The sequence below is a fragment of the Branchiostoma floridae genome, chromosome 10 (genome assembly GCF_000003815.2).
Source record: "Branchiostoma floridae strain S238N-H82 chromosome 10, Bfl_VNyyK, whole genome shotgun sequence".
In the NCBI taxonomy this organism is placed as follows: domain Eukaryota; kingdom Metazoa; phylum Chordata; class Leptocardii; order Amphioxiformes; family Branchiostomatidae; genus Branchiostoma; species Branchiostoma floridae.
In genome coordinates this window covers 22,895,745-22,920,033 of record NC_049988.1, presented here as the reverse complement: position 1 = coordinate 22,920,033, position 24,289 = coordinate 22,895,745, and the positions used below count along the sequence as shown (strand labels likewise).

General features: G+C 40.8%; 2 protein-coding genes across 5 annotated transcripts in view; both read right to left on the bottom strand.

The window, feature by feature from the left end:
- LOC118424824 (formin-like protein 2) overlaps positions 1-24,289 on the bottom strand; it is a 1,075,906-nt gene that overhangs the window by 15,152 nt on the left and 1,036,465 nt on the right. The window lies entirely within an intron of this gene.
- On the bottom strand, positions 2,069-22,709 carry LOC118424821 (formin-like protein 3). Of its 4 annotated transcripts, none has more exons than XM_035833621.1 (6): positions 22,256-22,706; positions 6,167-6,250; positions 4,819-4,899; positions 4,391-4,467; positions 3,876-3,962; positions 2,069-2,384 (listed from the first exon to the last, which is right to left on the bottom strand). In XM_035833621.1, the coding sequence occupies exons 1-6, from the start codon at positions 22,370-22,372 to the stop codon at positions 2,315-2,317; spliced, it is 516 nt and encodes a 171-aa protein (XP_035689514.1). In that variant the 5' UTR covers positions 22,373-22,706; the 3' UTR covers positions 2,069-2,314. The 4 variants fall into 4 exon arrangements, with proteins under 4 accessions (XP_035689514.1, XP_035689515.1, XP_035689513.1 ...); XM_035833622.1 differs by lacking the exon at positions 2,069-2,384 and adding an exon at positions 2,410-2,656; XM_035833620.1 differs by lacking the exon at positions 2,069-2,384 and adding an exon at positions 3,114-3,327 and having other exon boundaries at positions 4,391-4,464; positions 22,256-22,709.

Sequence of the window (24,289 nt, the reverse complement as noted above, 5' to 3'; positions counted from 1 at the left end):
CGGTACAGAAGGAATCCATCAGTTTTTCAAACCGCTTCGTCTCGTAGCAAACCTGGAAGCAAAAAGACATGTGCATAAATGACAAGTAAACTGTTATGGATTACGCTGTTTAGATCATCGAGAATATTGCAGCACAACTTGAGAAGTTGTCAACAGATCTTTCAAACCTTGTTTCTGTTTTAGTTCTTTGGATCACAAATATTCCGCTTTCTTTCATAGGTAACTAAACACGAAACTGTGTACTTAAAACCATCATCACACCATTTCAGGAAAATAATTATTGCTTGCATCTTGGGAGATATCTTAAGATGACACGTACCTCCTTAAAGTTGTCGAAAGCCTTGAGTGTGATCTCGTGCCCCCCCTTCACCAGGCACATGGCTGCCAGCAGCTCAAGGACAAGGGCCTTCGTTCTGGAAGGGAAGAGAATGCCATATTGTAGATGCCCTAATGTTGGTTGTTTTGTGATAGAAAATACAACTGTTTGTTTGTTTGTTTGAACCTTTATTTATTCATGAAAGCTCAAATCGGCCTGCAGGCTGCTTTTCATTGAGGTGAAGAGGGAAGAGGCAAGGGTCAGACAAAGTATATAACAGAGATACAGTTACATCGTTTAAAGTCCTACAATTAAAACTTTGGAAGTGATTACAATTCTGGTTGTGTCTTTGAAGAACCTTACTATATGTACAACTAAAATAGATGTTTTCCATCTGCATAATGATCAAAGCTACAATTGTTCTTACAGCTTGATATCTACTAATAATCAGTAGAAAACAACTCAAAAAAATCTTAAACACAGTACCAGCAGAAGGCTAAGCTCTGATTGGCTACCGACAGAAGAGTTTTCGTACCTGGGACTGTTATGGTTGAGACTGAGAGCGATCGCCGTCACACACATCTTGTGGGCCATCACCATGTTAAACCCATGCTGGAAGAGACAAACAACAACCTGTTTGTTTATGTTTGTTTATTTTGCACATAAAAATAATAACAATTAAAGTAAAGAAAAGTTAAGAAAAGTGCAGGAGGAGGGGAGAAGCCTGCATGGCTTGTACAAATCCCTCCTCCACTTAACTAAGTTAAAATACTAAAATTAAATCTACATACACGTGTAGTAAATATAAGATAAATTAATACAGTAATAAGGAACAGCAACAATTGAGAAAAAACAATAACAATAAAGTAATAACCCCTCCTGGTAGAGTATAAGACACGTGGGCACCAAACAGGGATTCAAACCCTGAACCCCTGGCCCTGAGTCAGATTTTTACCCGATAATTCATGATGGGACTCAGACACATGATGCAGACATCCTCACGCTTTATGGTGACCAGCTCTACAGGCTTTGTCCTACCACTTGCTACACTGTGTAATCAAACACCACAGGGTGTCTGCTACTTTAACTGTAACCATGGAGACAGCCGCCTGGTTCAGGTCGTTGACCTTACCTGATAGTTCATGATGGCGCAGAGACACATGATGCACACATTCTAAAGCTATATGATGCCCAGCCCCATAGGCTTTGTCCTACCACTTGCTACATTGTGCAACCGAACACCACAGGGTGTCTGCTACTTTAACTGTAACCATGGCGACAGCCGTCTGGTCCAGGTCGTTGACCTCACCTGATAGTTCATGATGGTGCGCAGACACATGATGCGGACATTCTCACACTTCAAAGTGACCAGCCCCACAGGCTCTGTCCTACCACTTGCTACATTATGTTATTGAACACCACAGGGTGGCAGCCATCTGGTTAAGGTCATGTTACAATTTTAAGTCTCTATATCCGCACACAAAATAAAGCGCTTACCAACAAGGTTTGGATCAGTCCTCTGATCCTTCTCAAGTAGAAATGACCCAAAACCTATTTAGTCACACATCCGGACTGGAAGTTTGATGTCAGCAAAGGCCCCCGTCTCGGTTGAGGGAAGGTTGCTGGGCTCTGATGTAAATGCCACTTTATTTTGTGTACAGATATAGGGTCTTACTATTGTAACATAATGTTCACTACAGTCACAGATGAACTTACATTCATCTGGTACAGGTCATTGACCTTACCTGATAGTTCATGATGGCGCGGAGACACATGATACAGACGTGCACGTCTTCACGCTCCCGAGTTGTGCCCACGTCTCGGTTCTTCTTGGTGGACTTGCGGGAGGGGCTCTTCGCGTACGGACTGGACCCGACCATGTTCCTCAGGCTGGAGTTGGCAGACATGCTGCCGAATGTGTCGTCTTTCCTGTGGGGTATAAACATGTGTGTTAGGATGAGGTGATGGAGGTTTGTAGTTATGGGACAGTCTGTGAGACTACGGGCTGGAGCCGACCATGTTCCTCAGGCTGGAGTTGGCAGACATGCTGCCGAATGTGTCGTCTTTCCTGTGGGGTATAAACATGTGTGTTAGGATGAGGTGATGGAGGTTTGTAGTTATGGGACAGTCTGTACAGGCTGGAGCCGACCATGTTTCTCAGACTAGAGTTGGCAGACATGCTGCCGAATGTGTCGTCTTTACTGTCGGGTATAAACATGTGTGTTAGGATGAGGTGATGGAGGTTTGTAGTTATGGGACAGTCTGTGAGACTACAGGCTGGAGCCAACCATGTTCCTCAGACTGGAGTTGGCAGACATACTGCCGAATGTGTCGTCTTTACTGTGGGGTATAAACATGTGTGTTAGGATGTGGTGATGGAGGTTTGTAGTTATGGGACAGTCTGTGAGTGTATGGGCTGGAGCCAACCATGTTACGTAGGCTGGAGTTAGCAGACATGCTGCCGAATGCGTCGTCTTTACTGTTGGGTATAAACATATGTGTTAGGATGTGGTGATGAAGGTTTGTAGTTATGTGACAGTCTGTACAGGCTGGAGCCGACCATGTTCCTCAGGCTGGAGTTGGCAGACATGCTGCCGAATGTGTCGTCTTTACTGTGGGGTATAAACATGTGTGTTAGGATGAGGTGATGGAGGTTTGTAGTTATGTGACAGTCTGTACAGGCTGGATCCGACCATGTTCCTCAGACTGGAGTTGGCAGACATGCTGCCGAATGTGTCGTCTTTAGTGTAGGGTATAAACATGTGTGTTAGGATGAGGTGATGGAGGTTTGTAGTTATGGGACAGTCTGTACGGACTGGAGCCGACCATGTTCCTCAGACTGGAGTTGGTAGACATGCTGCCGAATGTGTCGTCTTTACTGTGGGGTATAAACATGTGTGTTAGGATGAGGTGATGGAGGTTTGTAGTTATGGGACAGTCTGTACAGGCTGGAGCCGACCATGTTTCTCAGACTGGAGTTAGCAGACATGCTGCCGAATGTGTCGTCTTTACTGTAGGGTGGGTATAAACATGTGTGTTAGGATGTGGTGATGAAGGTTTGTAGTTATGGGACAGTCTGTACGGACTGGAGCCGACCATGTTCCTCAGACTGGAGTTGGTAGACATGCTGCCGAATGTGTCGTCTTTCCTGTAGGGGTGGGAATAACATGTATAAACATGTTGGTTAGGATGCAGTGAAGAAGGTTTGGCCTTCGGTGAGGGACTCCTGTCAGAGGCCAGAGTTAATATGAATGATGATGGAATTTTAGCGATTGACAATGAAAAGCGTTACCCTTAAACATGACAAATTACAAGATTTCACCAATGGAAAACTATTCTACTCCTTTTATGATTTGTTACTCGAGTCACGTGATCAGAGTAACTGAATCGTCACTCCTGAAGAAGGTCGACAGAAGTGCGACTGAAAATTCGAGGTAAGCAAATTTTGGTGTTGTATGACAGTGGAAAATCTTCAATATTCTGCTCCTTTATTACAGAAAAAGTGCAGCAATATTGTCTTTAAAATCTCTGTAAAGCTGATGAGGTGAAGTTTACTTACGAGACAATCTGTATCTGAGTGAATGTGAGATAGTCCACCAGCACATCCAGTCCACTGTTCTCCTGGTTCAGAAACTCTTTCACCCACCTGTGGAAATAAAATTATTCAGGACTTCCTTTGTGTATACTGTATCATACTATATCTCCATATAACTTCCTTCATACATGTACTATCCTAAACAAAGCAATCATATACTTCTAAATCTATGTACACATACATTTTGAAACTTTAGGAACATTCCTCCCTTAAGCCAATTCACATTCATAATGTAAAATATGAAAAGATGGTTTCCACTCTTAGATAGCATTGATGCTAAGTGAGCGTCCTGAGCGACATCACGATGTAATGTACTACGTAGGTACAACTATGTTATTTTATCTCTTATATGATTATTAAAGACTATGATACTTACTCGATGTTGTTAGTCCTGAGCGAGATGTCCATGTTATGTAGGTACAGTTAAACATTTATATCTTGTGATAAGAATATGATTATTGATAAATTATCATACTTACTCAATGTTGTTAGTCCTAAGCGAGATCTCGATGTCCCTCAGCACCTGTGTGGACTCCAGCATCTTGCGACTACTCTTCTGGGCAAAAGGAGAAAAAACATCATTTTCATCAAAAAAAAAGAGAGAAAAACAATAAAATCTAAATGAAACATCTATATACAGGTTTCCTTTGCACTCTTTGCTACATCTTATTCTGAAAATATCTGATATGTAAAGATAGCTGTAATATAGTTGTCTTTTAAACGTCATTCTGAAATGTTGGTATAACTGATGATGACGATCTGCAATAATTTGCTACATGTGTCACATTGGGATATATCAGGTTTCATTATGGACAGTAGGTTCTCCACATTGCTACACTGCAAAATGTATTTTATTTATCATGAAAGATTTTGTATCATATAGACATGTAGTGCAAGTTTTCCTGACCTTCTTGGCTGTGTTGACTTCCATGTACCCCTGTAGTTTCTGTAGGTACGTGTGTGGGGGCTCTTTGGCCTGGACTCTTTCCTGTAACACGACAGTAACAAAACTTAGTATTAAACACTTTTTAAAACAAAATGTTTATCACTTAAAAATGGATAACACAAACCACATGACAACAGTGAATCAAAACTTTACATACATCTTTTTTAGGTTTATATCAGTTTCAAAGCAACTTTTTGTCACAGCCAACAGAGCCCCATAAACTGGGAACTCTTCTGTTTTCTGTGACAAAAATTAGTACTTCAGGATTCTCAATGCTTGCGTCAAAGGGACCACCAAAAAGTGGTCATATTTGGCAGGTGGTCCTTATGAAGTTATGTAGAGGTTTCGTTTGAGTGTGCCTGGCACCATTAATACTTAATCAAGATATAATCAAAACTCATCAGAATCCCCATTTACACCTGTTGCCCTACCTGGTCACAGATCAGGTCCCATTTCTTGTGTTGTCTAACACTACCTAACATGAACACCTGTTTGTTTGTTTGTTTGTTTGTTGCCCTACCTGGTCACAGATCAGGTCCCATTTCTTATGTTGTCTAACACTACCTAACATGAACACCTGTTTGTTTGTTTGTTTGTTTGTTGCCCTACCTGGTCACAGATCAGGTCCCATTTCTTATGTTGTCTAACACTACCTAACATGAACACCTGTTTGTTTGTTTGTTGCCCTACCTGGTCACAGATCAGGTCCCATTTCTGGTGTTGTCTAACACTACCTAACATGAACACCTGTTTGTTAGTTTGTTTGTTTGTTTGTTGCCCTACCTGGTCACAGATCAGGTCCCATTTCTGGTGTTGTCTAACACTACCTAACATGAACACCTGTTTGTTTGTTTGTTTGTTTGTTTGTTGCCCTACCTGGTCACAGATCAGGTCCCATTTCTTATGTTGTCTAACACTACCTAACATGAACACCTGTTTGTTTGTTTGTGTGTTGCCCTACCTGGTCACAGATCAGGTCCCATTTCTTATGTTGTCTAACACTACCTAACATGAACACCTGTTTGTTTGTTTGTTTGTTTGTTGCCCTACCTGGTCACAGATCAGGTCCCATTTCTTATGTTGTCTAACACTACCTAACATGAACACCTGTTTGTTTGTTTGTTTGTTTGTTGCCCTACCTGGTCACAGATCAGGTCCCATTTCTTATGTTGTCTAACACTACCTAACATGAACACCTGTTTGTTTGTTTGTTTGTTTGTTGCCCTACCTGGTCACAGATCAGGTCCCATTTCTTGTGTTGTCTAACACTACCTAACATGAACACTTGTTTGTTTGTTTGTTGCCCTACCTGGTCACAGATCAGGTCCCATTTCTTGTCGTTGTCGTAACTTCTCAGCACCTTGGCCTTGTCTGGGGGGAGGTCCATTGACGCCTGGGGGGGATGGGAAACATTTGGTCAATGTCTTGTTTTCATCTTCTGGAAATACATGTGCTACATTGAACAGGATTCTAGTTGTCCATATTCAATGCTTATCTATTTTTTCTATTTTTGTTCCAACAAGTATTTTATAACAGAAGATGTTATCATCCTGACAGTTGATAGGGGGCGCTTCATTAACAGAGTCATTTTTGTACATTTATATGTTGATACTGGGTATGTAGGTGTGGCACATGAAGCTTGTTTAATGTAATATAAGGCCACACCAATTTAATTTCTTGGTTCATGGATTTACAGAAGTAGTGTCAGTTTTTCTGTTTATCCCATTCTTCATGAACGAAAAATATAACTTCAATAATAATACCCACACATTAAGGAGATTACAATATAAAGGCCAATTTGCTACACCAGAAAGTTGGTGAATGGTTTCATTAATGGTGAAAATTTGCTGAGTGGTAATTTTCATTTTTATTTTTTTTTTCCAAAAAATAGGAGCGAGCGAATCCGTGAACCAAGAAATTAAATTGGTGTGGCCTAATGATTTTGTTTTTATTGTGGTTGTCTTAATGAATGTGTTTGTACATGTCAGCACAATTCAGTGCCAAGCCATGCATTTTGAAATAAACCTTGTAATAAACCTTGTCAATAAAAGAACTTTATTGCACGACAATTCAAATGTGTAAACATTTGCAATAGACTTTTTGTGGTGAACATTTGAGTATTCGCTCTTTCACACACCCCACTACTCTATCTGCAAACACTTCCCTAATGTGTGAAAATAAGTCCCAGCAAGCACCCTGAACACAATTTACAGTAACATAAGTCATAACCAGCTGCTGCCACAGGCCCACAAAGCTCCACTATCAACTCTACATGTCAAAGAGAAGTTATATCAGTACTAGGATCAACATGCAGACTCTATTGTACTGAAATCTGCCAGAACTGTCTGCATACCACACAGTTTTAATAACAAACACGTCATGCGGAGATTGGATGTTGAACCACAGCTTGGCACAGGCTGCATCTGTCAAGTGATATCAAGCCTTCAAGTGATATCAAGCCTTCAAGTTCATGGAATCATAGAATAATACACATTATGTCATACCTGTGACGCGAAAACGTTTGATACGGGTGTTCCGGACCGGGCCATACGTTTCCGTATCAGACCGGTTCGAAAGGCGTATCACACAGGCTCCATTCGAATAAATCGAACTGTTTCGAGCGGGCCGAGTGTGGCGCCATCGAATGTTCGAATACCTGATTAAGACGTTGGAACATTACTGTTGCAACACTTTTTGTTCGAGGGCACCAAATTTGTTCAACTTCTGGCGCATTTCGCATCAAAACATGGGTTTTCTCAGGTGGGTATGACATAAATAAAATACAACACAGTGTATTCCGCATCACCCTCGGTCTCAGCCCTCCCGCGGGTCGGATCACCCTCCGGACTTCGTGCGATCCGACCCGCGGTCGAGCTGATACCTCGGGTGATACGGAATACACCGTGTTGTATTCTATATAGACTGTATACAGAACAAATAACTGCACAAGGTCTCTAAAATACTAGTAAAAGATGTTCCTCACAACATCCACTACTCTTTATTTTCTTAGTCTACTGATGAAAAACTATGGTCAGTGATTCTGTTAGACTGTTTAAGACCCTTTCTGTTGTTAATTTTAGCACAAAAAATTCAATTAACATAGAAACTTGAATCTGAGTCTGACTACATTTGCAGACACTGATTATACAAATACAATACAAGTCAGTGTATTTCTCCTCAGATTCTGCTGTCTTCAATTCATGTTTTTATTTGCTTTTGAATTTGAGAACCAAAAAAATCTTATTATTGGTGAGGCCTAACTAAAACAACTGTCTAAAAAAACCTCTGACATCAATATAACATATTATACAGTACTGTTACAGGGCTACCAACACAGCTCAAGCGGCACACTTGACAGCATTTTCCATGCAGTTGGTCATGAGAGTTTTTTGAATTGGCAATCAGAAACGGTTTGAAAGCATTTTGAAATGTAGAATCCGGAACACTTTATGTAATACCATACAAGTAAATACACTTGGCAGGCTGAGATGGCCATGTTTTGTATAGAGCCATCAGGCACAAACAAGTTGTGAAGTTGCGTAAACCTACGCAATTCAGGGTTTACCATGTGTGTATTTCCCTGCCTATGTACGTTTGAGGAAGAAATAAATAGAATAAATAAAAATAAATAAAGTGCCTCTCTAGTCCGGAATGTCCTTCTGATCCTGAGTTTTTGATAGGGGTATCCTATAACTGGTAAGTGCCATACGGAATGATACACCTGTATAGTACATTACCAACTGTTGGTCTGTCCAAGGCCAATGCTTGAAAATTCATACTGCTTACAAGTACAAACTGTGATTTGCAGAAACATTTTTGAGATGTTGAGAATTTTGCTCTAGCTAGCTAAACAGAGTTAGGTTTGGTTTCAATTAATTGAAATGAAGGTATACTTTGGTATACTTTTGACTACTAGTATATGGGCAGCTTACAAGTTTTGGCCAGACTTAAAAAAAGGCACACGCCTAAATGTATATATTACTACGGAGGATCTTAATCAAACTACCATAACAAGTTGAGATGTGGCTCTCCAGCATCTGCCCTAATATAGGATTAGTAAGAAGTATTATTCAAAGTGATATTTGAAGAAGAAATATCTTCAATGCCATATATTATCAGCTGGAATGTTCTAATCACCAGCCATGTAGATTGTAATCTGTAACATGAACTTACATAAATTCTTCCCCTATCACAGAAAGTAGGACAAGTTGTTCAACAGGGATGACACAGATACATATGCATGCATACATATTTTAATCCCTTACTAGTAACAGTCTGATAAGTCATACCTACTGGCCCCCAAATCTTTCCAAAACATCAACTTTCTTTTTTAGGCCACACCGATTTTGTTTCCTTGTTCTTGGACTTAAGAAATTAGTGAATGAAAACAGAGACAGAGGAAGGTCTGTACTAGTACCTAGGTTTTACACACAGTTTCAGGTAGTGGTGAGCAGAATCAGACACATGTACAAGTTAGAAATCCTCCTAGCCTTCGGTTTTTATTTCTGCTTGCTTTAAATAAAAAGCTTTTAGTTTTGTTCCAGAAACAACAAATTAAATTGATGTAGGCTCTTCACCAGTTTAATCAACTTTTTATAAAGTAAGGCATGTTGTCACACAAAGACAACATAGATGTTTTAATCCTATAAATTTGAGTAAGTCACTATGGTCACCTAAACCGTCTAACTCTAACTAAAGGTGCCTGTGTTAAGCAGTTAACCGTTAGTCTATCAACAGTGAAGTTCAACAACAAATCAACAGTTTATGCTGGCCTTCAGTCACATTCCAACCCACATTCCTCCACTTGTGGCTCTCTGCGGAATTCACAACTAGAGAATAGCAGCTTGTTGTAGACTATAAAACATTTATTGTTTACTTCTAAATAATTTATGAGCATCTCCGTGATGTAAAAAATAGATTACTAGTATGTTCTACTCCTGTGGAATACTGAACTTTGCTGAAGACAACTTCTCTTTTCCACTTTGAAAAACAAGACCACAGCACGTCCAAAGATATGAAATCTAAATTGCTGCTGCAGTACCAAGGTCAACAACCAGGAGGCCCAAAATCCAACTTCACAGTCGGAACCACCCCACGTACCGACCTACCAAACACCATTGCAATCAATCCAGCGGTTCTTGAGATATATCCCCATACATCATGTGAAGTAAAAACTATACCTCCATTTTTTATGGAGGCAATAACAGTGTTCAACCCTACTTGACTTTGTATGGATACCAGACCCCAGCCTGATATCAAAAATATACATGTGGGGATATTTTTGAGATCGGGCTGGGGTCTGGTATCCAGGCTTTATACACTAGACTTTCTAATCCCGGTACAGTACAGTATCTCGAACTAATCTATCTGATAATCGTCATCTGACCTAATTTCCAAATCTCCCCCTCCCTTGTTTCATTGTTTCCCAGATACAGATAATTGCTGTTCCTCCTGCAGGAATGTACCAGTCATTCTAATGACCAGGTGTGTTTGTTTCTGTAGGAATACCTGGAGACTCCATGTAAACAAAAACAAAACATTCCTCCAGTCTGGGTTTCACTGGTCTTCACTTCAGTCAGAGATCTTCCAACCTAAACTTGTCTACTGTAAATACAGTAATGGACCCAGGGTAGATTTTACATGACATTCAGCAGGTTGGCTTTGCTGTAGGCTGAATTCAGGCACCGATTATGCTGTATACAAAGAATGCACCAATCATGCTGTATATTTCCGGCTACAAATCATATGACTGATCTAAGGTAACTAAAAGAAGCCCCAGAGCCTTTTCGAGGCCATATGCAGTAGAGTGTTCTCCACTACAGTGTCTAGGGCATGGTATAAAAGGTGGAGCTCATCCCTCTTCTTCCATCGCCTTTTACCTTCACAACCAAAGTCAGGTACCCAGTTTGTACCTAGCCTGGTTACCAAACCCCAGCCCGATCTCAAGTATCTATCGTGCAGGGGTCTGGCCGGATGGGATAGGAACTCTTCTCAAGTTTGCCCCTTATAGTGGGCAAAAAACTCCACCAATAGAACAGCACAGGATCAGCAGGAGGTAATTACACCCTACCATGATTGGTTAAAGACCCCAACTGTACTTTTTGAATCCATAACGTAGCTGATTCGCTACTGTGATAGCCTGCTGACCAACTGTGGTGTGTTGTAGCTGGCTACCTGTGGTGTGAGTGGTCATCAATCCTAGGTTCTCCTCCCTCTGATCAAGGGCCTTCGAGAACCTTTCTACAGCCATCCTGCCAGACCCCAACATGACAGATATTTGAGGTTGGGGTATGGTATCCAGGCTAGTTTGTACCTTCTTTACGATTGTTATCCACTGTGTCTTTAAGGACACGGTATTGGAAAGCGAAACCAAACTCTCTCCTTCCACTGCTTTTAGTTTAAGTTTTACCTCCTCAGCTTAAGTCAGGTACCTATTTTTGCACCTGGGTGGGTGGAGTGAGGAAAGTCATGTACACATGTAGATGGCATGTCAGGGGATCCAAACCCATGACCCCTGGGCACTGAGCCAAACACCCTAACCATTACACCACTATAGGCCACTTGGCTGACTACGCTCTACAGAAAAGTGTATACAGGTCCATTTCACTACAAAGGAATCTGTTTGGTGGAGCATCCTATCTTCATGTAAACAACATAAATGCCTAAGTCTGTCAACTTTGAGACAAAGTTTGACTGTAGAACCTTCTAAAAAGGTCAGTATCAACTCTCCTCTTGTTTGCTCTTGTGACAAAATGAATTTTCTTGGACCAACAAGCCCTAGCCTGATTTAATCGTGCTTCTTATTGGCCCGTGCTACATGTGGAGGGGCCAGTTACAGCCCTTGACAGAAGAGTTTGCGTTACACAGACTAAATAAGACCCAAAATACATGAACGTCATCAGTTCATATTCTAATCGGTCCAAAATCCGGTCTACTGATTTTTTCCCGGCCGGTTTTTCTGGACGGGTCCAACGAGAAAAAAACGGTTTTGTACCATTATACGGTGCACACCCCCTAGCCCTCCAACAACCTGGCTTATATCAGACCTGCTGACCTCCTTTCTAACAGCCAAACATGGCCCAGAATTCCTGTCTCCCAAAACAAGATAACAAACCCCACCTTCACTGTCAGGTCCAAGGTCAAGTTCAAACCCTGACAGTCTCCAGATAAACCTGACAATGACCTCTACTGGTCAAGGTCACAAACAAATATGGCTGGTGTGGAACCGCCAAGGTCATCCTGACCATATATGGAGGTAATTCCAAAATTATAGACCAAAATGGCAAAAATTCAACATTTGAGGATGACTTTATACACAATTGGTGAAATCTAGTGTTCCTTTTTTTAAGGCAGAAACTTGAATTTCAGTGTTGTTTTGAACTACATGACAACATATCTAATCTTGAACAGTTCCCTTCAAACTTCCTTCTGTACTTGATGATAAACAGTACCTTTCCTTGACATGAAATTCTAGATCGACATCTGGCATAGTTTGCAGGTCACAAAGTTCAATGGCATGTATCACAATAATGGTTAATCAGTTATATTATAACCAGACTTTTAGCTAGGATTTTATTATAGGGGGTCCAAATTTCTTAGTGAGTCCTGGCAAGTCGTATAGGTGCGAGTATTTTAGGGGGGTCCAGGGGCATCCACCTTCCATGGTGCAGAGTCTTAGAGTATTCTAAGTTAAAATGGTGCATTTTAAGCTATCCTGATGGGCAGAATTACCTTCAGAATCAGAATCAGAGTCTTCCCCAGGGTTCTCCCCAGAATTTTTTAGTATAGTGGAGGGGCTGGCAAAAACAACCTGAACCAACGCGCTGCGTTTTCATGAAAATGGGTTCATTTTGCAATGACAGAGGGTGTCAAATACTACAAGTAAAATATATTGTTGTGATTCCTTTGTTGTGAAGTGGCAAAACGACTATTGTTTTGATCATTGCTCATTCACAAGTTTTTGCAGACAGTGCTGACTGGAAAAGTGATGCCACTTGGCACAAAAATCTGTGAATTGTCATTAATTTTAGCAAAACTAACAAAGAAAATAGGGAAGAAACACACTAAATTTGAAAAATAGTATATTGGAGCTGGCTGAGAGTATAGTGGAGGGCCTCCCTTATTCCACCCTCTGGGGAGAACCCTGCTTCCCCCACTGTGACCAGTGACCTGTAGCATCCCTGGTCAATCAGAATTTCATGCTTGCCAGGGGATCTGCTCCTGTGTAAGGGCGGCTAGTGTGTCCAGTTTGAATTTTATTATACTACTTTAGAACAGTGATAAAAGCATGGTTATAACATAGTGAGGCCAAGTTGTTTAGTAGTATGTAAGGCCACACCAATTTAATTTCTTGGTTCACAGATTTTTTCATAAAAAATATGGAGCGAGAGGGAGAAATAAAAATAAAAATAAAAATTGTAAAATGGTTGGGGTAAAGGTAACGGCTAATCCAAAACATAAACAAAAAAGTTTTCAGCTTGAAAAAAGTACAAAAACACTATTATCATACAGTAACAGCACCTGTACCCACACTTTAAGGAGCTTATAATATAAAGGCCAATTTGCGACACCAGAAAGTTGGTGAATGGTTTCATTAACGGTGAAAACTTGCTGAGTGGTAATTTTTATTTTTATTTTTTTCCCAAAAAATAGGAGCGAGCGAATCCGTGAACCAAGAAATTAAATCGGTGTGGCCTAAGTGAATAAAGAGATTTATTGTTTATCTGTACAGTACATACTGATAGAGAGTTCCTTACTGCATACATGTAATTCTAGACCAAGACCAGGCACATAGTTTGGAGGCCAGAAACTTCTGTGGCGCATGTCAGAGCTGTAACAGGGATGACTGAAATACTGAGATGTAACGTTACATACCACAGCAAAGTAATTGAATTGAATTGAATTGAATGAAGACCTTTATTGTACAGTTTTGCCCAACCGAGCTAAGTACAGGTCACAACAAGTCAAGATATATACATACATAAAAGTGTCACAAATCTAGTCTAACACAAAAGTTCGGCTTCTTCTCGCTTCTTGGTAATGAAATCTTGGCTAGAACCCTGCGTTACATACCACAGCAAAGCAATTCAGATCCCTGGTGAAGGGCTATCTCCAGCCTCTTTTTCCCATCCCACTCATTGTTTGGGATCTCATTCCTCATCTTGTAAATTTGCTACGTTAAATCTGTCATTTCATTGACCATCGTCCGTAGTGATCACAATGATCAAGGTAAGCATACTACTAGTAAAGTATTGAGCCAGCAGTCATTACGGAGGATGGTACTCAGGCTAGTGATTTCAAGCCTAGGAAACAAAAACATTTTTTGATTATATGGTAATTGAATTGCTGTGAACTTGATGAAGCATTCACAAGTACATCTAAGGCTATGTGTATAAACCATGTATGTATGTACTGTGCTTTATAGTGAGGCTTATTTACAACTGTCTGACACACCGGCTCCTCTGTGACATGACAGGGCTCGAAATTCATTTTTGGGATTAGGTGCACTGGTGCACCCAGCTTAATAAATTGGGTGCACCAAAAAATCTTTGGGTGCACCACTTAAATTTAAGTAGAATGTCAAGAAAACCTAATACCAAAACTTAGTATCAAATTCTTATACAAGTAACATGACAGATATTTTTATTATCTTTCTAACACTTAGATGCCAAGAATATGATGTACACTAGCATAACAGCATACTAGATTATATATTTATAGTAGATACCTTTCCATACATAAACCTAAGAAGATATTTGGGTGCACCCTGTGCACCCACTGAAAAAAATTGGGTGCACAGCTCCAATTTTGAGTGCACCTGGGTGCACATGCACCCAGTATTTCAAGCCCTGCATGATATGATAAGTCTCGATAATGAGAATTCCCCTCTACAGATATGTAAATTGTAATTACAGACCAGAATCAGGTACAAAATTCTATGTCTGTGATTCAGAAAGAGTCTAGCATAGTTGGTGGATGACAACATAGCCCTATTCACTGTACTGTGTAAAAACAGGGCTGGACTGTTGTGCTAGGTTCTGTGTGTAGGTGTCATACTTTGAACAAAGACTGGGACCTACATTAGTACAGATGTAACAGTGGGGTTCTATTTCTACACAGATACTGTATAGATGAACAAGCATAACCCCACCCCCTGGGTATATCTCTAGTCTGTATAAACAAGTGGGCTGGCCTGTTGTTGTGAGTTGACAGATGAGACCAGTCTGGACAGTGTTACAATCTAACTAACACATCTCCCTGTACAGTCTGGCAGGCCTGCTCAACACAGTTCTGTGGATATCATCATCTGGATACGTAAAAGTATATGGAGCTACATTTCATAGCCACCAACTAAAGTAAACACTCATCCAAAACAAAAATGTGTAAGCTGTGCACCTAATCATCGACTGGGTGTATGGGTGAGCCTGGCTACGTGAAATACTACAGCGTAATCTTGACATTTACTTTAGATATCAAACTCTAAGTGTGTCCAAAAAAAATTATTTAAAAAAACTGTTATATTAGTACTGTTGTTGAGGAAGAAAAATTGAGAATTTCAGATTCAAGATATGGAGAAAATCTTTTACTAGTTTTGGATTTTGAAGACATATAACTTTGTGTTGTACATGCAAAACAAATTAGACTCTACCAGGCTACGTGGATCGCTGGTCAAATAGTAGAAATTCGACAAATAGAGTCAATAGTACGCTAGGGGAGTCACCCAGCCATAGGAGTCAGTATGCGACCCACAGAGCCTATGGCGTACTACTACTACTATTGACTCTATTTGGCCAATTTCTACTATTGACCAGCGATCCGCAGAGCCTGGCAAAGGGTACCCAAAAAATTCCTGTACATCTAATTCTAAGTCACGTGCAACTTCTCCCTAGTAAAATGAATTTCCAGCCCTGCCATAATATCCTCCTGCTTTGAACATTTAAACACCATAACAAGACCCCAGGCATCAGGTTCACATAAGTGGTGTGTGGGTGAGTCTGAAGTTCAGCCCTTTAATACACACTTCACTACTGGTACAGCCTGGCTCCTGTTATAACATGACTCACTTTAGGTGGGCGCACTTCAACTTGTTGTTATTCCAGACCAGAGTACGGAATACTTTTCCTCTGTGTCTCTTACATACCTTCAGGCTGACATCTAGGTTTAAAAAACTTTCATCTTTCTGGAATTTTAAACCACTCAGTAACTGTCGACTCAAGTCAAGATCACACACAAGATGATGAATTGTAGGTGCCAAGTAATATCTCTGCAACTTTCCAAGCTGCCATGAACAAACTTAAAATAAACATGATGTCAGGGCTCTAGCCAGCGTCCGTTTTTCCGTCAATTGACGGACATTTGCTGCATGTGACGGACAAATTTTAAAACTAATACGTCAACCTTGACTGACAAAAATCTGATAAAACTTAAAAGCTCCTTGGTGGAAGCTACAGGCGGCTTGGGGACGCCGTCCACAGTCGTAAAAGCCACACACTTTTTGTATTGCTATTGTTATGATCGTTGACAGTGCCCTTTCGCATACGATAATCTCATTAAAACCAGTTTTTCAAGGTCTTAGCCTCTTAGGTCAGTCTCTCTAACTCCTGGAATAGTGTTTTCGCGACAATGGGAATTGGCTGACGGAAAAAAATTTCGAGCTGGCTAGAGCCCTGCATGATGTACAACTACAAGTGGTAGTTTTAACTTTACAGCATTTAATGTTAAGCTAGAGTTTCATTTTTTAGTTTTAACTCCAAACTTGCACTTCAGGATTTTGTCCATAACCTCAGTTTCTAAAAATTCTATATGCACATTACAAACTGCAGTCTACTCCAAGACATATTACATACTGCTCCCTAGAGTACAGCGGTACAGACAACATCACACCAACCACAGAAAGCAAAGTTAAGAATACAAACAAGCTGCTGTAAAACTGTCCAACAGCCTGCCTTGTTCCAACACAGCCACAACAGTAATACCCCTAATGTCATGTACAGACCATTGAGCTGAAAGGAAGTATTGTTGGAACAAGCAGCCAGAAGCCAGGAAAAACCTGCCCGTATCAGCAGGATTTATGGCAGCAGTGCTGTTTGAGGAATCGGTGTGAAATTTGAGCAACTAGACCTATACAATCCTGTCAAAATTACTTTTAATTAGTTTAATTATATAAACACTATGGTTAGGAACCCAAATGACCACCCTGAGGTAATATTATATAGGTAGTAAGAACAGCAGGTACAGCATGGGGTTTTTTTTAAACATGATCATTGTTCCTACATTTGTGTGGTGTCATGTTGGGGGAACGGGTTTTCTGCGCGTGGAGAATATGCGCGTGCGCGTGAAAAATTTGCGCGTGAAAAATAAAGTTCCTGAAATATGTCAGAAAATGTGCAGCAAGGAATTATAAGGCAGAAAAATTTGAACCTATGATATAATTTCCCATCTGTTACCTGAATTTTGGGTTTGAAAAAAACCCTAATTTTTAGATCCCTTGGGAATAGGTTAATTTGCATATTTTGAACATTTCAAAATCACCTAAATTTGACAGAAATACATGGAAAAATGACTCATATGAGGTTTTATATTGTAAAATGTAACAATTTGAGGCTTTTCTCCATTTTAGAAGCTTCATTTTCTCTTTTTTGAAGAAGATTGTTTCACGCGCAAATTTCAAGCTTTTTTACGCGTGAAAACTTAACATTTAAAAATCACTTTAAAATCACTCAGATCGAGATTTTGTACTCAATAATGCAACAATATGATACTCAGCGTTCCCGCCAGGCATACGTCTTTACGTCTTTGGACGCATTTTTTTCTGGAAAGACGCACTCGGCTCGGCTGAATGCGTCCATAAAAAAATCTGTAAGAAAGGCTGACCTGTACCACCAGTGTACAAAATGTATCTGGAATCTTTTTAAAAAATCTGTCTTTATTAGAAGGAATCCTACCTTTACAATTTATACTTCAAATTGTTCACTTTCCGGCCATCCCAGTAGTCTGTGAATGGGGCGGAGGGCGGCACGTTTTACAACTAGCGGACCCATGTGCGACACACCCAGCCACGCGCCAGTCTGAGCTGTCCGTTGCGCAATATAATTATTTGTAGTCCGTGAAATACATCTCACAGTCAGCATTCTGTAACACTGGAAGAAATCTTATGCAGATTTTATATTCTGATTTTAACATGATACTTACTTGTCCTCATTTTCATGTATTTGTTAAAGATTTGTGGTTAATAATACTAGTATTGAACAAACAAACTGTTTTGCGCGAGTGTTGCACATCTCAACAAAAGTTCTCACGCTGTGGGCAGTTGATTGGCAGTCGGTATCTTTGACAACAGGCCGCCGGCGCCAAGCAGTCTAGATTGGCCACGAGGTCCAAATCTAATCATCTTAATAACCAATCAGCGTTTGATAAATGTAATGATGTACTCTGTCATTGGTCATCGGAGAAAAGTTACCGAGTATTAGCGCACGTGACGTTGTTTTGTGATATTGGTAGCCGCCCGTGTCGTCTGGCAAGTTTCTTCCCTAGCTGCTAACAATTTACTATTAAAGTTTCCCCATTTATCCAAGTTAAAAAAGCGGTGCGCGGTAAATAAGTGAAGAATCCAAAACTATACTCTTTATTTCTTATTTCCAAATTTGTTTTGTTTCAAAAAGACAAAATTTGTGGCAGAAAAGGGGCCGCAATATTGTTGTCAAGCGTCGATCGAGTCGGCTGTGCACTGGCGTTGGCCTCCGTGGCACATGGCGCGGCACGTCCCCCCCCCCCCTCCCAAGACGGACCGTCGATCGCAGCGCCCAGCACGGTGGAACGTCTTTCTGGCTACTACTTCAAGGCTACCCCGGCACTGATCACTGCCAAAGAGGCAAGAGATCGTCCTCCTTCGAGTAATGTATAACGTTCTTGGTCTATCTAAAAAGAAATCCAGCCAAAGACTTCACGCCGAAAACGGGGTTACCTGAGGTCGCAGGAAACAAACGCACGCTCGTGGAAAATGACGGCACGGCCTTGTAAAACCCCACCGATTCGAAAAATTTGAGTAAAATCATCGGGAAAAATAGAAGAAAAAACACAAAGTGTAATGGCGTCGTTATTTTGTCGTCTCGGAAAACTATTTGATGAGCTGATGAGGGAGGGCGCAACATCGATCGCACGAGGTCGACATTTTCAATGACGGAAGAAATTGGCAGAATTTTTCCATGGGCTGACGAACTGGCTAGAGCCCTGTTGCGAAGCATAAAAAATCCAAAAATTTTCATGTCTGGAGAAATTATACCCGGGCCAGATCACGGACGGCTGATTCCCCGCGCTATAGTGTATTTTTTTGAGAGAGGGCGGTTGTCGATTACTGAATAACGAGAGTAAAGAGGCAACCGACATCCAATCTCAAGCGCATGATTTTCCTCTCAAATTGCGGGAAATTGTGTTTTAGAGGGTTTGAAACTCCAAATTTTCCCGGGGGAGCATGCCCCCGGACCCCCCTAAAATGCGAGCGCCTGCGGCGCTCGTATCGCGCCTCCGGCGCTCAATACCTCCCTCCCAAATATTTGGACGCATACTTTCAAGAACCTGGCGGGAACGCTGATGATACTTAATTCCATTTTGTGCCATCTTGTTTGAGCTTTTAAGTATAAAACTGCAGAAACTTTTTTAATCCCTTGGGAATCAGCTAATTTGCATAGTGTCACGCGCAGATTTTTCACGCGCAACTTTTCACGCGCGACTTTTTCACGCGCACAAAACCCCATCCCCATGTTGGCATAGTGGTTAGAGTGTTTGGCCCAGAACCAAGAGGTCCTGGGTTTGAATCCCCTGACATGCCACTGATGTACTAGCAGTGCCCTTCAGAAAGGCACTTTATAATACGACTTTCTTCATTCCACCCAGGTGTAAAAATGGATACCTGACTTTGGTTGGGGAGGTAAAAGGCAGTGGAAGGAGAAGGAGGGGCTCTGCCTCCCAATACATGTGACCTAGACTTACTAAGACATTCTTGTTCTTGTTCGGTTACTGGATAACACCCCTAGTTTGTGTTGGGGCAAAACATCCAGGGCGTAGTGCTGCTGTTTATTGGCCGTTCCTCAGTAATGTAAAAGCCCACTGCCCTACGGTCTTAAAAAACGCTATGGGACTACTAAGCCTTGAACCTTTTATATTTATGTATTTTCCTTAAGAATTTTTTCCTCAGAGGATTTTGGCAAAAGTTTTACATTTCTGACATAGATCAGCAATGGCAGGTTGGACCTGATGTCGTGTGGTTTGGCCACAAGTCTGATATTATTCACATCAACCCAGATCAATACATTTCTACCTGCCAGGCCAGGAAGTTTGTTAATGATTTCCAATCAATAATCAATAGCCCTGATGATGTAGCAAGGTCTCCTGTAAACCCAACAATGGTTGTTGATTTTTGTTGTCAAACCTGTTGTTTTAAGCTTACAAAAACACATTTTCATCAATTTCATGTCATCAAGTTTAGTTTTTTTTAAATGGGTATACAAGCAAGATATATACAGGTCCTGGAGACAGCTTAGTTTATCACTATCTGTTCGTTTCACTGCACATTTCGACACCAGCCCTTTCTGTGTCTATGAATAGTATGATGACCAACTGTCACCACCTCCGGAGAGTTCCACTTTAAATCAAGTTCAAGTTCTTCCTGTTGATATGGCTGTGCTGCCAAGAATGTGAGGGGGGCGTTGTACTGTTATGCACAGTGTTTATGTCCAATGTGCACTGTTTGGAAGCATAACTTTCACTGGGACAAAACTCACAAAAACAAACAACTAAATACTACCAGATCAAAGCTGAACAGCCCTGCTTCTAGTACTTAAGTGCTGGAAAACCCCATGAAAAAATGTTATTTGACCCTAAAACCCTGTTGTTTTGAGCTAAAATGTCCCAGTGAGACTCAAGTTTTGTTTTTGGTATTTTATTTGTGTCCCTCCCATTTTCTTCATTATCAATAAAAATATCAAGTAAGGTAGGAACATCCTCACTACAGAAAAAGTAAAAGAAACAGTTTATCTTTGTGTTCACTGTTATCAGTGTTGAGAGATAAAATGATTTTAAAACACTACAAGCTTCACAGCGAAGCTGGTGTGTTTCTCTGAAGAGCAGGTATACTGGATACAAACAATTTCCCATTTGGATCATATGTGTACTAGTAGTACAACTACAAGTGATCAAATCCCAACCTTGCCACTGATGTCTGAGCCCAGACTTGTGGGACAGATCAAAGAAGTTTGCAAGTCATGAAGTTACTACTAGTACATGGTTGTAGTAACTTGCGCTGGATACAGTTTCCTATTCAAGTTGAGAAAGCCTTCAGCTGGATCATATATACTTTAAGATTCGAATCCTGGCCTTGCCGTCAGCACTTTGACTAAAGTTTGAGTTTGAGCCCTAATTTGCTCAGGAAATTGCAAGTCACAAAGCTGCTGTGTTTCACTGAGGAGTTATTAGTGGTCACAACTTCATATCAAAGTTAAGGAAATCTGCATCTGGATCATTTGTCCAGTGTTCGAATCCCGGCCTTGCCGTCATTGCTTTGAACCCTGATTTGCTCCAGAGATCAAAGAGGGAAGTCGTAACTCCTTGTCTTGAGCCACACCTTGAACTTGTTAAAGAGCCCACTACACTTCCTAAGACCTGTACACCATCAGACTCTCCCGCCCACTTCAATGACTCAGACCCTATTAATAGTAACGTTACACCTCACGTCTTGTAACTAGTACTCAATAACTCTAAGAGTCTAACTAAGTACAGGACTGGTGCGTTACGTCATACAGAGGTTTAACAATTATGTTGCGTTAACTAATCAAGATTTAATTCATTTGCACAATTGGCAAGACAGTTAGTTACCATAATCACTGATTACATAATACATTATTTATCATTTTCGAATCCTTTTCGATGTATGGAGGTTCACTCCCTTGCTGTTCGATCTAATTTTGTTTTGTTTTATCTACTTTAAAAGTTGAACATTAACAACCTACCCACTCAAATTATAAGTCTAACATTTCTTTAGTTTTTGGGAGGAAACAGTCATGAGTCATTCTGAGTGTTACGAACAGTTTTTCCAGTGTCACTTTGGTCCACTTTCCACGCCCAGCTGTTGACCAAACGTTAAACCGTCATGTCACAAACTTCATAAACTTTCAAACTCTTTTGTTTTCAGTGTAAACCGGGTAAAATCTACAAACCAAACAGCGGAAAACCACAACAAACAACCGAAGTCAGACGCTGCATTTCCGAAACTTGCTGTGGAAACATTAAATCGTTTCGAGCGTTTCGAACAACTTCCGTATTTTCCGCCCCCACGAAGAGACAATGGGGAGGGGGGCGGACAGCAGGGGGTCGAGAGGGACTCGCGAAACAAAGTTTCACTCACCAAAACTCTGGCGAACCTCTCCTCTAGCTCTGTCTGGTCCGGCATGGGGCTCTTCATGCTTGCTGCGGTGGTGTTGTGTCGCAGGGCAGGGTCTGGCGTACTCTCCCCGTTCCCCATACTGGAGCTATCAGTGGCGGAGTCACTTCCGTTGGCCAAAACTCACATCGGACTCCTTTTGGCGATCCTCGCGGCCCGGTTCAGATCGTCAACTTGATACAAGTTTCTTATCGGTTAATCCGGCCTTTCTGTGATCCTCCTGGGATTCGTGGCGCTTCTTTGTGTCTTCAGAAGCGGCAAACAGCCCTCGTGTGCAAGTCCGAACACTTAAAAACCGTTATACACCCGAGGAGCGCAGTTCTTGTTTGCTCTTTTCTCGCGGCCTCCATTCAAGTGTCGCCCGAGCCAATATTGACCTACTTTGACCTCTCACGGGCGCCACCTAGCGATGTTTGTTTGAACTGCAGGCAAAGAATAGACAGAATGACTTTGAAATTTCGAGTCAAGTTTAAACTGTTTTGGTCTTCTCGGTTTGGTGCTGTCCAAGTACAGAACTTTGCTAACCAAAAACGATAGAGGGCAAATATAAATACACATGAAACCTTGCCCATTTTATATCTGACATACAACGTATGGATGTCATTGAGAGTGTGTTAAGTTTTCTTTCTTCCTTTCTTTATTTTGTTTTGCCTACTTTGTGTCTAGGATTTCTATCTATTGAACATAAAATGCGATACTGAAGTTCTGTCTGGATATAGACGTTCTAATTTCAGAAATTTTTGAAGATTTTCTAAGGCATTTTAGAAAACTTATTCAGTTAACAGGATGTCAAACCTTTATTGAGGTCAAATTTGAATACTTTTGTTTCTGTTGCAGTTTCCACAAGAGGAAAAAATGGCCAAAATGTACTTCCTCCAACATTTTTGTTTCCCTTCCAGTTTCTATAAGGAAGCAGCAGCCTTTTATGGACTTGCACTTCCTCTTTCATCATGAGTTCAATTTTATCATGTTCCTGTAACTAAATCTGTCAATTCATCATGTTCTGGCTTGAGCCCAAAAGGGAAATTGTCTGAAAGATGGCAAAGATGTAGCCTGACTAAAATCGCGTTCCAAGCGGCCGGCCTTACAGTTGCCAGTAACTAGGAGGGGGTCATTACCCCAGCCAGCCAGCTAATGAGAAGAGTATGGGAGTTAAACACACATCACTACCAGTGGACCAGCCCCCTGCTGTAGTGGCTTGCACATGTGTGGCCCAAGGGCTTCGAAGTGGGGATGGGCGCCACCCTACGCGTCTGCAGATGCATGGGCAAACTTTAACTTTACCTTTTTTTAGTGAGAGATTGTGTGAACACAGGCTAGCAAAGAGACAAGGTGATATTTTTCACATTCATGATGCTTATTTCTGCTTCCAAAATTCACAACTGCAGCAAATAATCTAGTAAGTAAATGTAATATTACACAATCCTCATTTAACATATCTAGGAGTCTAAATAACAACTAAGAAGTGTACTCATACCCATGGTATATGTTTTAATATACAAACTTTTCCATCTAGATTTTCTTATAAAGGTAACAACCCTCAATTATATATTGTCTAACTTACTTGTAGTTGGATTTGAGTCAATAACTTTTTCAGTACACTCACTTATCCACTCACTCACTCACACATTCATTCACTCTCACTAAAACAGCCTCACTAACTCTCAATTATTAACTCACTCAGTTTAACTATACTATCTGGTTTATTCTATTTGTAAACTTTCATTCTATACAATCAATTCTGTAAGAACCTACAGTGATTTGTCAATTTTGCTTGCATTGCTGTATTGGCTTTGGTTATAGTTGCACAATCAATCAATCAATCAAGGTCATATACTTGTACTTGGCATCAAGTTTTGATATACTCTTATCTCTTTCTTTTGTTTATCATTTGTACAACTTTAGGCAATAGAAAAATCATAAGAAGCTAAACTCTAACTATATAATTCTATGAGAATTTCACATCCTGATGACAGTATTCAATCAAACAATTCATTA